Source organism: Atractosteus spatula (assembly GCF_055471065.1).
Source record: "Atractosteus spatula isolate fAtrSpa1 chromosome 10 unlocalized genomic scaffold, fAtrSpa1.hap1 SUPER_10_unloc_1, whole genome shotgun sequence".
Lineage (NCBI taxonomy): Eukaryota > Metazoa > Chordata > Actinopteri > Semionotiformes > Lepisosteidae > Atractosteus > Atractosteus spatula.
The window spans coordinates 5,232,780-5,248,044 of NW_028296612.1; the positions used below are offsets into that span (position 1 = coordinate 5,232,780).

The 15,265-nt window shown below is 53.9% G+C and overlaps 1 protein-coding gene across 2 annotated transcripts; it reads left to right on the top strand.

Moving 5' to 3' along the window:
- Positions 1-1,925: 1,925 nt before the first annotated feature.
- Positions 1,926-9,524, top strand: LOC148813599 (uncharacterized). Of its 2 annotated transcripts, none has more exons than XM_088908164.1 (9): positions 1,926-2,023; positions 2,691-2,770; positions 3,618-3,756; positions 4,652-5,569; positions 6,182-6,276; positions 6,732-6,881; positions 7,682-7,736; positions 8,265-8,447; positions 8,783-9,524. In XM_088908164.1, exons 2-9 carry the CDS (start codon positions 2,726-2,728, stop codon positions 9,010-9,012), a joined length of 1,815 nt encoding a protein of 604 aa, XP_088764290.1. In that variant the 5' UTR covers positions 1,926-2,023; positions 2,691-2,725; the 3' UTR covers positions 9,013-9,524. The 2 variants fall into 2 exon arrangements, with proteins under 2 accessions (XP_088764290.1, XP_088764291.1); XM_088908165.1 differs by having other exon boundaries at positions 6,738-6,881.
- Positions 9,525-15,265: the final 5,741 nt, after the last annotated feature.

A 15,265-nucleotide genomic window follows, 5' to 3' on the forward strand; every position in this document is an offset into this window, starting at 1 on the left:
GGTCGCTTCTACAGTGTCTGATGCCCCAGTGATGTACTGTGCTCCAGTCTATCACATTGTTATGATTTGTACAAATCGCAAAATCTGTGTAAGCATATGACAATAAAGCTTTGGGTTTGAATCTGGTGTTGAATTAGATATTTTTAAGAGCTTTGCGCCCCAATACAGATCCCTGTGGAACACCACTAACATCTCTCTCTCCAACAGAAACACACACCACTGAACACACACCGCAGTGCTCAGGCCTGTGAGATTCCTGTCTCCGACAGTAACACTCTGACACTGAACACACACCGCAGTGCTCAGGCCTGGGAGATTCCTGTCTCCGACAGTAACACTCTGACACTGAACACACACCGCAGTGCTCAGGCCTGTGAGATTTCTGTCTCTGACAAGAACATTCTGACACTGAACACACACCGCAGTGCTCAGGCCTGGGAGATTCCTGTCTCTGACAAGAACACTCTGACACTGAACACACACCGCAGTGCTCAGGCATGTGAGATTCCTGTCTCTGACAAGAACACTCTGACACTGAACACACACCGCAGTGCTCAGGCTTGTGAGATTCCTATCTCTGACAAGAACACTCTGACACTGAACACACACCGCAGTGCTCAGGCTTGTGAGATTCCTGTCTCTGACAAGAACACTCTGACACTGAACACACACCGCAGTGCTCAGGCTTGTGAGATTCCTGTCTCTGACAAGAACACTCTGACTCTGAACAGACACCGCAGTGCTCAGGCCTGTGAGATTCCTGTCTCTGACAAGAACACTCTGACACTGAACACACACCGCAGTGCTCAGGCCTGGGAGATTCCTGTCTCTGACAAGAACACTCTGACACTGAACACACACCGCAGTGCTCAGGCCTGTGAGATTCCTGTCTCCGACAAGAACACTCTGACACTGAACACACACCGCAGTGCTCAGGCCTGTGAGATTCCTGTCTCCGACAGTAACACTCTGACACTGAACACACACCGCAGTGCTCAGGCCTGGGAGATTCCTGTCTCTGACAAGAACACTCTGACACTGAACACACACCGCAGTGCTCAGGCCTGTGAGATTCCTGTCTCCGACAAGAACACTCTGACACTGAACACACACCACAGTGCTCAGGCCTGTGAGATTCCTGTCTCCGACAAGAACACTCTGACACTGAACACACACCGCAGTGCTCAGGCATGTGAGATTCCTGTCTCCGACAGTAACACTCTGACACTGAACACACACCGCAGTGCTCAGGCATGTGAGATTCCTGTCTCCGACAGTAACACTCTGACACTGAACACACACCGCAGTGCTCAGGCCTGTGAGATTCCTGTCTCTGACAAGAACACTCTGACACTGAACACACACCGCAGTGCTCAGGCCTGTGAGATTCCTGTCTCCGACAGTAACACTCTGACACTGAACACACAGATGCTCAGGCATCTGTGATGCCCTGATTTCTCTGTCTGACAGGCGTAATCATTACAGTTATTGTTATTAAAATCATGGCGTGCCTGCTGAGGAGTGCTGTATAATTTAGAAAGTGCTCGGTTATAAATTAGTCACCGGTAGTATTTTGTTGGTGTGATAGTTTTATAGAACATAATTTGTACCCTTTCCTACAGCAAAACGTCTTACTGGGAGCACTCTGAGAGACGTGTTTTGAACACGGGCGTGACTGCAGTGTCTTATCTCAGAGTTTAACCCCAGAACTCGCCGTTATGACTTCTGAAGAGGAGCAGCTCTGCGGTCTTACTCTGTGGAAGACGGCGGCTGACGAAGCATGTGAGAGAGAGCTCAAGCACAGGCGCCCTCTTGTGGCAGAGAGAGGAAAACCAGCCCGGAAGACCAGCGTGACCCTACGCAGCCAATCCGTCAGTGACACCCAAAAACAGAACTGAAACCGAAAGTTTCTCCGCTCTCGAACAGACTCTCCACACGGTCTCTAACGCGGCGGTTACAGAGCTGAGACTCTGAGGTTTTTCTTTTCTGCGAAGCTGAGGGGAGGCAGCGGTCGAGATACCAGGTAAGGCAAATAATACTGTCAGTTACTCACGTCTTACCGTAAATACTGTAGCAGAGGTGTACAGTTCAATACTCACACCGTACCGTAAATACTATAGGAGAGCTGTACAGACAGATCAATACACATTACTGTACATACTGTAGCAGAGCTGTACAGACTGATCAATACACCTTACTGTACATACTGTAGAAGAGCAGTCCAGACTGATCAATACACATTACTGTACATACTGTAGCAGAGCTGTCCAGACTGATCAATACACCTTACTGTACATACTGTAGAAGAGCAGTCCAGACTGATCAATACACATTACTGTACATACTGTAGCAGAGCTGTACAGACTGATCAATACACCTTACTGTACATACTGTAGCAGAGCAGTCCAGACTGATCAATACACCTTACTGTACATACTGTAGAAGAGCAGTCCAGACTGATCAATACACATTACTGTACATACTGTAGCAGAGCTGTACAGACTGATCAATACACCTTACTGTACATACTGTAGAAGAGCTGTACTGTAAAGACATGTGCTGAATGGGAGTCAGACAGGGGACTGGGGGCGGACAGGCAGGGTGAGACGAGAGACAGGTTGCAGGCAGGGGCAGCTGTGTCTGGAATACACCTGTCCAGAGTCCAGCTTGTCTCTCTCTGTTTCTGCCAGAGCAAGGGAGAGCTGTGCTGGGGGAGATCGCAGACATGTCCTGGTGGGGATCCCAGCAGCACAGGAGCAGCCCCTGTAAGGTGAGTGTCCCGGGACAGAGGGGGGCGTCCCTCAGCAGGGCCAGTCCACTGTGTCCACAAGAGCTGCAGGAGTGACCGAGACTCCGACTCATCCGTGAGATAATACTGTTCGCAGTGAATGTAGACTGGTCACCACAGCACAGACTGGACACACTGACCACACACAGACTGGACACACTGACCACAGCACAGACTGGACTGGACACCACAGAGCCACACCGCTTTCTAGAGGTACTGATCAATCACACTGACCACAGCACAGACTGGACACACTGACCACAGCACAGACTGGACTGGACACCACAGAGCCACACCGCTTTCTAGAGGTACTGATCAATCACACTGACCACAGCACAGACTGGACACACTGACCACAGCACAGACTGGACACAGTGACCACAGCACAGGCTGGACATGTCAATCACAGCACAGGCTGGACACACTGATCACAGCACAGGCTGGACCCACTGACCACAGTACAGACTGGACACACTGACCACAGCACAGACTGGACTGGACACCACAGAGCCACACCGCTTTCTACAGTACTGATCAATCACACTGACCACAGCACAGACTGGACACACTGACCACAGCACAGACTGGACTGGACACCACAGAGCCACACCGCTTTCTACAGTACTGATCAATCACACTGACCACAGCACAGACTGGACACACTGACCACAGCACAGGCTGGACATGTCAATCACAGCACAGGCTGGACACACTGATCACAGCACAGGCTGGACCCACTGACCACAGTACAGACTGGACACACTGACCACAGCACAGGCTGGACACACTGACCACAGCACACACTGGACATGTCGAGTTGTTTCCACAGGTCCACAGTGATGTGACGGAGAGGAGGAAGAAGGTGGAGGAGGAGAGGAAGGAGGTGGACAGAGAGAGGAGGAGGGTGGAGGAGGAGAGGAGGAGCGTGGAGGAGGAGAGGAGGAGTGTGGAGGAGGAGAATGAGAAAGGTGAGCAGGAGAAGAGTCCCACCAGACTCAATCACTGGCTGGCCGCTCGCTCGGTCAGGAGGTCAGCACGGTTAACTGGACACGGGGGGCAGGGGTCACAGGTCCTGGGGGTGCGGTCTGTGTGGAGTCTGCATGTTCTTCCTGTGTCTGCCTGGGATTCCTCCAGGGGCTCTGGTTTCCTGCCACAGTCCAGAGTCTGGCTGGGGGGTTAATGGGCTTCTGGGACAACACTGGCTCTGGTGTGGGTGTGTGTCCTATGATGGACTGGTGTCCTGTCCAGTGTGTGTGTGTGTGTGTGTGTGTGTGTGTGTGTGTGCGTGCGTCCTGTGATGGGCTAGTGTCCTGTCCAGGGTGTGTGTGTGAGTGTGTGTGTCCTGTGATGGACTGGTGTCCTGTCCAGGGTGTGTGTGTGTGTGTGTCCTGTGATGGGCTGGTGTCCTGTCCAGGGTGTGTGTGTCCTGTGATGGAGTGGTGTCCTGTCCAGGGTGTGTGAGTGTGAGTGTGTCCTGTGATGGACTGGTGTCCTGTCCAGGGTGTGTGTGTCCTGTGATGGAGTGGTGTCCTGTCCAGGGTGTATGTTTGAGTGTGTGTGTGTCCTGTGATGGACTGGTGTCCTGTCCAGGGTGTGTGTGTATGTGTGAGTGTGTCCTGTGATGGACTGGTGTCCTGTCCAGGGTGTGTGTGAGTGTGTGTGTGTGTCCTGCTATGGACTGGTGTCCTGTCCAGGGTGTGTGAGTGTGTGTGTGTCCTGTGAAGGACTGGTGTCCTGTCCAGGGTGTGTGAGTGTTTCCTGTGATGGACTGGTGTCCTGTCCAGGGTGTGTGAGTGTGTGTGTCCTGTGATGTGGTATCTTCATGAAAAGAGAGGTGCTGACTCCCGACGGGTGTCCCCGCAGGCCGTGTGTGTCTCCGGAGGCTGGTGCTGGTGGGGGAGGCCGGGGCGGGGAAGAGCTCCACAGGCAACACCATCCTGGGCAGACAGGAGTTCGCACCCGGCCCCAGCCCCTCCTGCGCGGGGGCGGCGGCGGAGGTCGGCGGGACCCTGGTGTTCGTCACCGACACCCCCGGCCTGTCCCCCGGCTGCAGCCTGGCGGAGTTCGGCCCCGAGCTCTCGTCCACGGAGCCCGACGTGTTCCTGCTGGTCACCCAGGTCGGGGCGGCGGGCGCGGGCGCGGGGGGCACCGCGGACGCCCTGCGGGGGGTCTTCGGGGAGGAGGTGCTGCGCCGCACGGTGGTCCTGTTCACCCACGGGGACGAGCTGGGGGGGGTCGGCCTCGAGGACGTCCTGCGGGGCGCCCAGCCCGAGCTGAGGGCGCTGCTGGAGCATTGTGGGAACAGGTACCACCTCTTCAACAACAGAGACGCCAGCGACCGCCGGCAGGTGGCCCGGCTGCTGGACACAGTCGACAGGGTGGTGCGGGAGAACGGAGGGGGGGGCCACACCCAGGACACCCAGAGGGAGACACGGAGGAGGAGGAGGAGGAGGAGGCTGGAGGAGGAGGAGAGGAGGCTGAAGGAGGAGAGGAGCAGGCTGGAGGAGGAGAGGAGGAGACTGGCGGAGGAGAGGGGGAGGCTGGAGGAGGAGCTGGAGGAGGAGGAGAGGAGGAAGAGAGGGGAGGAGGAGAGGAGGCGACAGCAGGAGAAGAGGCGGAGGGAGGAAGAGGAGAGGAGGCGAGAGCAGGAGGAGAGGAGGCGACAGCAGGAGAAGAGGAAGAGGGAGGAAGAGGAGAGGAGGAGACCGCAGGAGGCCAGGAATGCGGGCAGCAGGAGCGCCAGCCTTCAGCAGGAGAGGAGACACGGCAGCAGCACAGGAGGTAAGGGGAGCGGGCGATGGGGTCCTGTTGATGAGCAGGGTGAGATACGTGGGCATCGCCGCGCAGGAAGGTGAAAGAGCCGGGCAGGCTGCGTCTGTGTCCAGGGTGTGAGTGTGCTGGTGTCCTGTGAGGGGCTGGTGTCCTGTCCAGGGTGTGTGTGTGTGTGTGTGTGTGTCCTGTGATGGACTGGTGTCCTGTCCAGGGTGTGTGAGTGTGTGTGAGTGTGTCCTGTGATGGACTGGTGTCCTGTCCAGGGTGTGTGAGTGTGTGTGTGTGTGTGTCCTGTGAGGGACTGGTGTCCTGTCCAGGGTGTGTGTGTGTGTCCTGTGATGGACTGGTGTCCTGTCCAGGGTGTGTGTGTGTGTGTGTGTGTGTGTGTCCTGTGATGGACTGGTGTCCTGTCCAGGGTGTGTGAGTGTGTGTGTGTCCTGTGATGGACTGCTGTCCTGTCCAGGGTGTGTGAGTGTGTGTGTCCTGTGATGGACTGCTGTCCTGTCCAGGGTGTGTGTGTGTCCTGTGATGGACTGGTGTCCTGTCCAGGGTGTGTGTGTGTCCTATGATGGACTGGTGTCCGAGAGATTCGCTGGGTTTCTGTCTGTGTTCCCTTTCCAGCAAGGGAGCGATACAGAGTCGTCGTCCCGTACGAAGCCAGTCCCGGGGACGAGCTGACGATCAGAGTAGGGGACGTCGTGGAGGTTGTCGGCAAGGTGAGTGGGGCTGGGCGCTGAGCCGCTGTTCGCCGCGGGCTGTGTGCAGCAGTGGCTGATGTGTCGCTGCAGCCCCTGTACAGCAGGTGGCGCCGTTCGCAGTGAGGCGGAGCTCTGCCGCCAGGCGGCGAGCCCGGGAGCGCTCGGACCCTTTCTGAAATTCACCTAGTCGCCTCGGGGGGGGGGGGGGGGGGGGTCGGGTCGTCTGGATGAGCCCCTCCAATCGGGGACACTTCTGTACACAAAGAGTGGTGGGGGGGGGGTGTCTCTCAAGACACAGCCATAGGCCCTGGAATCAAGTGACTACTAACCGTCCGGCCCGGCGGTCTGCAGACACGAGGGTAAGACAATGAAGGGGTGACCAGCCCTGCGGAAGACCCGACACGGATCGCAGTGTTGTCCCTGGAGCTGACGGAGTGTGTGTGTGTGTGTGTGCTGTCTGTGCTCTGCCTCAGGAGCAGGAGGATTCCGGCTGGTGGCGTGGGCAGCGGAACGGACGGACGGGGCTGTTCCCCAAGAATTTTGTGGAGCCCCTCGCAGACCAGGCAGAGGAGGTGGGATCGCTGAGGACTCCTCCCAGCTCAGCGGGCGCAGACCCTTATGGGGTACGTGCACATGTACACCACCCTGGTATGGTACTGTTCTGGATTACTGGTAGGGCAGTACAGTGGCACAGGGGTCAGCACAGTCCACAGGCAGGCTGGTAGGCGAACTGGCTTCTGGGAACGCTGGCACTGGTGTGAGTGTGTGTGTGTGTGTCCTGTGATGGACTGGTGTCCTGTCCAGGGTGTGTGTGAGTGTGTGTGTGTCCTGTGATGGAGTGGTGTCCTGTCCAGGGTGTGTGTGAGTGTGTGTGTGTCCTGTGATGGAGTGGTGTCCTGTCCAGGGTGTGTGTGAGTGTGTGTCCTGTGATGGACTGGTGTCCTGTCCAGGCTGTGTGTGTGTGTGTGTCCTGTGATGGACTGGTGTCCTGTCCAGGGTGTGTGAGTGTGTGTGTGTGTCCTGTGATGGACTGGTGTCCTGTCCAGGGTGTGTGTGAGTGTGTGTGTGTCCTGTGATGGACTGGTGTCCTGTCCAGGGTGTGTGTGAGTGTGTGTGTGTCCTGTGATGGAGTGGTGTCCTGTCCAGGGTGTGTGTGAGTGTGTGTCCTGTGATGGACTGGTGTCCTGTCCAGGCTGTGTGTGTGTGTGTGTGTGTGTCCTGTGATGGACTGGTGTCCTGTCCAGGCTGTGTGTGTGTGTGTGTGTCCTGTGGTGGACTGGTGTCCTGTGCCTGATGCTTGCTGGGACAGACCCCAGCTCCCCTGTGACCCTGTACTGGGTACAGTGGTTATTGAAAGTGATGGTTGAGTCTCATGTGACACAGGGGTGCCGAGGTGTGAAACTCTCTTCCGTTGTCTTCCCAGAGGCCTGAGACACCCCAGGGGAGCACAGAACGCCCTCGCCTTCGAGCCCCAGCAGGTGACCCCTCTCTCTGCTTTCAGCCCAGCCAGGGGTTAATCTGCTCCTGCTTGAAACGTGTGCTGGACAGCAGCCCCCCCCCCCCCCCTCTGGAAACTGGGTGCTGTTCGATTCGATCTTTCCCCAGTGCAGACGTGTGAGCAGAATGGTGATTCTGTCAGAACGGTTTGGCTCCGTGCTCCGTGAACAGAATATTCCAGTGTCACAGTGAACGCTGGCGTTGTTGTGGTTTCATGGGGGAATTGTGGAGAACAGTTTGGAAAGATCATAGACGAAACGTTCAGGGTCATTTTAAAAGTGTTATGTTGTTCAGGTACGGTGAGTATATAGTACTGTGGTGTGAGCAGTGGGATAGGCATGTAGAGGGATGTTTCCTGTGAAACGCTTGATATCTTGTAAATGAAAATTCTTGACTGTTTACGCTTCAAGTATTTGAGTTTTGATGCTTTAAATTCTCAGCGACGTTGCAGATCACAAGTCTGCTGGCATTGACTCCACTGTGTGTCTGTTGTTTTTGTATCTGCCCAGTCAAAATCCACTTCCTGGCTGCTGGAGTTACCCTGGGAGCTGACAGGATGTTCAAGGAGAAACTGGGAAAGCGCATGAACTTTAAGGAGTGCCCCCTACAGGAGTGTGACGCCATCGTGACTTTCTGTCCTGTCAGCTCTCGGATAGGGACTGATATTGACCACGCCCTCCAGATGATTCCAGGTAAAATTGAATTCGAAGGGATTTAAGAAACTTCTTGAAAAGAAATAATTGATTGACAGGAAATAATTTGTTTGCTTGACACTTTTTTCCTCTGACGCAACAAGACACAGCTCTGACACAGCTAGTGTTAGCTAGTTAGCACACTAGTTAGCTTGTTAGTTAGCTCTAACTCTGCTGCCTGTCTGCTGTGTCCTGGGACTCACCTGAGCCGGGTGAGTGGACACTGTTGAAGAGTCTCGTCTGTCTGTGTCTCTGAGGTCCTACAGCTCTGCTTTCAGAGGACAGGAGAGTCTGCAGGTGCTCAATCAGGACCCTGTCTCTGTCTCTCTCCACAGGGGACAAGCCCGCCGTCCTGGTGGTGATGCACCACACCTACAACCCCAAGGCAGTTGTGGCTGAGAGCAGCAGACTGGTGACCAGGAGACACACAGTGACTGTGGACTGTCTGTTCCATGAGACAGTGGGGGGACTGCTGGACAGCTGTCCCATCAATGAGCAGGCTGTGGGATCAGTGCGTGACATGCTGAGAGGCTTACCCACAGCGAAGCAGAAGACAGCAGAGTGAGAGAGGTGCCCAGGCAGGGCGCTGAGGGAGAGGAGAGAGGGGGGTTTGTCTCCTCTTCCTGCAGTGGAATAGGAGGGCATGTGAGTGAATGGAGGGGTAGATGGGTGGATGAGAGGCATCCGGTCATTGTCGTCCAGCTGCTCTGACCCGCAGCCTGGCTGTCCAGGTGCTGAAACAGGTCGTTCTCTTTCAAGAGCCCCCCCAGCTGTGGCCACACCCACCGCCTTCCGGTCACTCTCCAGAAGAGGAAACCCGATTAATTAAAAATAAACAGAGTTTAACGACAGGAAATTGATTTCAATTGTCAGATCACGTATACGCATACCTTAGCTTTGTGCAACAACCTGAAACTTCCAGGTACCATAAATAATATTATTGCTAAACATATGCCATTCTAATCTGCAAGCGACCAGAATATAGAATACGAATTTTTGTATAAAAATGCATTAACGAAACGTGTCTTCACTGCTCACCAGCTGTTTAAATCAGCGCATATTAAAACATTAAAGCACTTTGTCACTGTACAGCGTTTTGAATTTTGTTTACAGGGGACCGCGATTGTACAACACGCAAGAACACGTTTGTGTACACTCCGTGTGGCACTAGTGGTTCTGTGGATATTCCAGACCCTAGTAAGGTCGTCCAGTTCGATTTCAGACTGCATGGACTGGGAAAATATCACCGGAGTGTCGTGTCATCTGCTGAACTGGGATGCTGTCGTGAAAATCAGGTTTCGCAGCTGGGTTTGCCAATCAAATATAGTTACAACAGGGCTGAAATAAACCGCGGACTCCCGGACGAACCAGCCGCTGTCGTCAGCATCATGATTTCTTGGAAGACGCGCCCCTCTTCCGGGATCGGAAGCTGCCCCGCCCCCCCTTCCGAAGTGCGCAGGCGCGATGGAAATCTGCGGCGTGATTCGTCAGTTCGCCCGTGGGCCGTATTACCTGTAGAAAACGCGCTATTATCACGTCTACTTTCGCATTGTGATAATAATTGCTTACACTTATATAGAAAAGCGAGGGGTCTGGTCATTCTTGCCCAGTGGCTTTGACACACAACCCCAGGACCTGAAAGGGCGCTTGTGTGGCCTTTTTCCCCCAGCTTGTTCGGGACCTGTAAGTCAGTACAATCAGGTCAGCCCGAACAGCAGGGGTTGCGCGTTTACTACAGACAGTACGGCGCCCGGGTCCCCCCTCCCGAACTCCTCCGCGCAAGCGCACAAGGACAGGCACGGGCGGGGGGAGACAAATTGGCTGTGGAGATTTAAAAAAAAATACTTTTTAAATTTATTTTTGTACACAAAAAGGAAACATACAACAACCAAGGGTGTGCACAGACAAATGTCATCACAGTGGAGCAAAGGCAACGTCAGGTGAATGAAACAGACAAAAACAAACCACTTTGTCAACAGTGCAGATCTTAGGGGTCACAGTAAATGAGTTTATCTGCCCGGAGAGGTCTGTAAACCAGCTCACCCAGCTTGTTTTTTCAACATGTTTAGTCAGGACTGGGGCCCGGGAGCAGCTGCGCCTGCGCAGACACCCCGCCGAGCCGAGCCGAGCGAAACCGAAAGCGAGACCCGGCTCGGCCGGCAGGCGGCGCTGTGGAGCTGCTCCGGTACCGAGTCCACCCCCCGCAGTCTGGCGCTGGAGTTTCAGCTGACACCAGGTACGTGTCCTGTCCCTCCCTGTCTCTCTCTCCTGTCCCTCCAGGGACTGTGACCGGGAGAGACACGCGGGGGTCGTCCGTCCTGTTGCTTCTGCTTGAAGTTTTACTTTCGGTTGGAGCCGCGGAAATTCTTCACTTCTTCCTGCTCTTACTGATCTTGGGAATAAATCGCCTTTTTCTCCAAGTCCTGACAGCACCTGTGTGCAGTGGGGCTGTGTGTGAGCAGCGGTGTGTGTGACTGTTGTCGAGGTGTGTGTGTGTGTTTAACAGGACAGCTCCTCTCAGGACCTGTGTGTGAGCAGCAGTGTGTGTGACTGTTGTCAAGGTGTGTGTGTGTTTAACAGGACAGCTCCTCTTGGGACCTGTGTGTGAGCAGCAGTGTGTGTGACTGTTGTCGAGGTGTGTGTGTGTGTTTAACAGGACAGCTCCTCTCAGGACCTGTGTGTGAGCAGCAGTGTGTGTGACTGTTGTCGAGGTGTGTGTGTGTGTTTAACAGGACAGCTCCTCTCAGGACCTGTGTGTGAGCAGCGGTGTGTGTGACTGTTGTCGAGGTGTGTGTGTGTGTTTAACAGGACAGCTCCTCTCAGGACCTGTGTGTGAGCAGCAGTGTGTGTGACTGTTGTCAAGGTGTGTGTGTGTTTAACAGGACAGCTCCTCTTGGGACCTGTGTGTGAGCAGCAGTGTGTGTGACTGTTGTCGAGGTGTGTGTGTGTGTTTAACAGGACAGCTCCTCTCAGGACCTGTGTGTGAGCAGCAGTGTGTGTGACTGTTGTCGAGGTGTGTGTGTGTGTTTAACAGGACAGCTCCTCTCAGGACCTGTGTGTGAGCAGCAGTGTGTGTGACTGTTGTCGAGGTGTGCGTGTGTGTGTGTTTAACAGGACAGCTCCTCTCAGGACCTGTGTGTGAGCAGCAGTGTGTGTGATTGTTGTCGAGGTGTGTGTGTGTGTGTGTGTGTTTAACAGGACAGCTCCTCTCAGGACCTGTGTGTGAGCAGCAGTGTGTGTGATTGTTGTCGAGGTGTGTGTGTGTGTTTTTAACAGGACAGCTCCTCTCAGGACCTGTGTGTGAGCAGCAGTGTGTGTGACTGTTGTCGAGGTGTGTGTGTGTGTGTTTAACAGAACAGCTCCTCTCAGGACCTGTGTGTGAGCAGCAGTGTGTGTGACTGTTGTCGAGGTGTGTGTGTGTGTGTTTAACAGAACAGCTCCTCTCAGGACCCGTGTGTGAGCAGCAGTGTGTGTGACTGTTGTCGGGGTGTGTGTGTGTGTGTTTAACAGGACAGCTCCTCTCAGGACCTGTGTGTGAGCAGCAGTGTGTGTGACTGTTGTCGAGGTGTGTGTGTGTGTTTAACAGGACAGCTCCTCTCAGGACCTGTGTGTGAGCAGCAGTGTGTGTGACTGTTGTCGAGGTGTGTGTGTGTGTTTAACAGGACAGCTCCTCTCAGGACCTGTGTGTGAGCAGCAGTGTGTGTCAAGGTGTGTGTGTGTGTTTAACAGAACAGCTCCTCTCAGGACCTGTGTGTGAGCAGCAGTGTGTGTGACTGTTGTCGAGGTGTGTGTGTGTTTAACAGGACAGCTCCTCTCAGGACCTGTGTGTGAGCAGCAGTGTGTGTGACTGTTGTCGAGGTGTGTGTGTGTGTTTAACAGGACAGCTCCTCTCAGGACCTGTGTGTGAGCAGCAGTGTGTGTGACTGTTGTCGAGGTGTGTGTGTGTTTAACAGGACAGCTCCTCTCAGGACCTGTGTGTGAGCAGCAGTGTGTGTGACTGTTGTCGAGGTGTGTGTGTGTTTAACAGGACAGCTCCTCTCAGGACCTGTGTGTGAGCAGCAGTGTGTGTGACTGTTGTCGAGGTGTGTGTGTGTGTTTACCAGGACAGCTCCTCTCAGGACCTGTGTGTGAGCAGCAGTGTGTGTGTTTAACAGGACAGCTCCTCTCAGGACCTGTGTGTGAGCAGCAGTGTGTGTGACTGTTGTCGAGGTGTGTGTGTGTGTTTAACAGGACAGCTCCTCTCAGGACCTGTGTGTGAGCAGCAGTGTGTGTGACTGTTGTCGAGGTGTGTGTGTGTGTTTAACAGGACAGCTCCTCTCAGGACCTGTGTGTGAGCAGCAGTGTGTGTGACTGTTGTCGAGGTGTGTGTGTGTTTAACAGGACAGCTCCTCTCAGGACCTGTGTGTGAGCAGCAGTGTGTGTGACTGTGGTCGAGGTGTGTGTGTGTGTTTAACAGAACAGCTCCTCTCAGGACCTGTGTGTGAGTAGCAGTGTGTGTGACTGTTGTCGAGGTGTGTGTGTGTGTGTTTAACAGGACAGCTCCTCTCAGGACCTGTGTGTGAGCAGCAGTGTGTGTGACTGTTGTCGGGGTGTGTGTGTGTTTAACAGGACAGCTCCTCTCAGGACCTGTGTGTGAGCATCAGTGTGTGTGACTGTTGTCGGGGTGTGTGTGTGTTTAACAGGACAGTTCCTCTCAGGACCTGTGTGTGAGCAGCAGTGTGTGTGACTGTTGTCGAACTGTGTGTGTGTGTTTAACAGGACAGCTCCTCTCAGGACCTGTGTGTGAGCAGCAGTGTGTGTGACTATTGTCGAGGTGTGTGTGTGTTTAACAGGACAGCTCCTCTCGGGACCTGTGTGTGAGCAGCAGTGTGTGTGACTGTTGTCGAGGTGTGTTTGTGTGTGTGTTTAACAGGATAGCTCCTCTCAGGACCTGTGTGTGAGCAGCAGTGTGTGTGACTGTTGTCGAGGTGTGTGTGTGTTTAACAGGACAGCTCCTCTCAGGACCTGTGTGTGAGCAGCAGTGTGTGTGACTGTTGTCGAGGTGTGTGTGTGTGTTTAACAGGACAGTTCCTCTCAGGACCTGTGTGTGAGCAGCAGTGTGTGTGACTGTTGTCGAACTGTGTGTGTGTGTTTAACAGGACAGCTCCTCTCAGGACCTGTGTGTGAGCAGCAGTGTGTGTGACTATTGTCGAGGTGTGTGTGTGTTTAACAGGACAGCTCCTCTCGGGACCTGTGTGTGAGCAGCAGTGTGTGTGACTGTTGTCGAGGTGTGTTTGTGTGTGTGTTTAACAGGATAGCTCCTCTCAGGACCTGTGTGTGAGCAGCAGTGTGTGTGACTGTTGTCGAGGTGTGTGTGTGTTTAACAGGACAGCTCCTCTCAGGACCTGTGTGTGAGCAGCAGTGTGTGTGACTGTTGTCGAGGTGTGTGTGTGTGTTTAACAGGACAGCTCCTCTCAGGACCTGTGTGTGAGCAGCAGTGTGTGTGACTGTTGTCGAGGTGTGTGTGTGTGTGTTTAACAGGACAGCTCCTCTCAGGACCTGTGTGTGAGCAGCAGTGTGTGTGACTGTTGTCGAGGTGTGTGTGTGTTTAACAGGACAGCTCCTCTCAGGACCTGTGTGTGAGCAGCAGTGTGTGTGACTGTTGTCGAGGTGTGTGTGTGTGTTTAACAGGACAGCTCCTCTCAGGACCTGTGTGTGAGCAGCAGTGTGTGTGACTGTTGTCGAGGTGTGTGTGTGTGTTTACCAGGACAGCTGCTCTAACAGACCTCAGTGAACGAGGATCTCAGATACGACCCTGTGTTGTGTTGTGTTGTGTTGTGTTGTGTTGTTCAGATTGGTATTTCGGAGAACCGGACAGGACAGAGTGTGACGTCACCTCTGTCCGGGGTGTGTGTTTCTCCGAACGCTTCACTCGTGACAGGAACTCGCAGGAAGAGGCCCAGCTGTCAGTGAAAGTGAAAGTCCGGAGACTCTGCTGTGTCATTTTTGCAGCTCTCACTCCTGGGGTCTGTTGCGTTTTGCTACTTCGATTGTGTTGTGTAGCTCTGGGGTGATTTGTTTATTACTCTGATGAGTTGTGCAGCGGTGTTGCAGTGTGTTGTGTCGCCGTGGTGAGTTGTGTAGCTCTGGAGTGCTGTATTACTGTGGATTGTTGTGCAGCAGTGATGCAGTATGTTGTGTCGCTGTGGTGAGTTGTGTAGCTCAGGAGTGCAGTATCATGTACTCTGGATAGTTGTGTAGCAGTGCTGCAATGTGTGTAGCTCTGTAGTGCTGTATTACTCTGGAGTGTTGTGTAGCTCTGGAGTGCTGTATTACTCTGGAGGGTTGTGTAGCTCTGGAGTGCTGTATTACTCTGGAGGGTTGTGTAGCAGTGCTCCAGTGTGTTGTGTCACTGTGATGAGTTGCGTAGCTCAGGAGTGCTGTATCATGTACTCTGGAGAGTTGTGTAGCAGTGCTGTGGTGTGTTCTGTAGCTCTGGAGTGCTGTATTACTCTGGAGTGTTGTGTAGCTCTGGAGTGCTGTATTACTCTGGAGGGTTGTATAGCAGTGCTGCAGTGTGTTGTGTCACTGTGATGAGTTGTGTTGCTCCAGTGTGCTGTGTAGCATTGTTCCATTGTGTTGTGTTGCTGTGATGAGTTGCGTAGCTCAGGAGTGCTGTGTCATGTACTCTGGAGAGTTGTGTAGCAGTGCTGCAGTATGTTGTGTAGCTCTGGGGTGCTGTATTACTCTGGAGTGTTGTGTAGCTCTGGGGTGCTGTATTACTCTGGAGTGTTGTGCTGCAGTGTGTTGTGTAGCTCTGGAGTGCTGGATTACTCTGG

Excerpts from the sequence above, each read along its gene's own strand:
- LOC148813599 (XM_088908164.1), top strand. The coding sequence starts at position 2,726 with ATGTCCTGGTGGGGATCCCAGCAGCACAGGAGCAGCCCCTGTAAG. Across the intron at positions 2,771-3,617 it reads ACAGGAGCAGCCCCTGTAAG|GTCCACAGTGATGTGACGGA; the intron begins GTGAGTGTCCCG and ends TTGTTTCCACAG. Across the intron at positions 3,757-4,651 it reads GGAGGAGGAGAATGAGAAAG|GCCGTGTGTGTCTCCGGAGG; the intron begins GTGAGCAGGAGA and ends GTGTCCCCGCAG.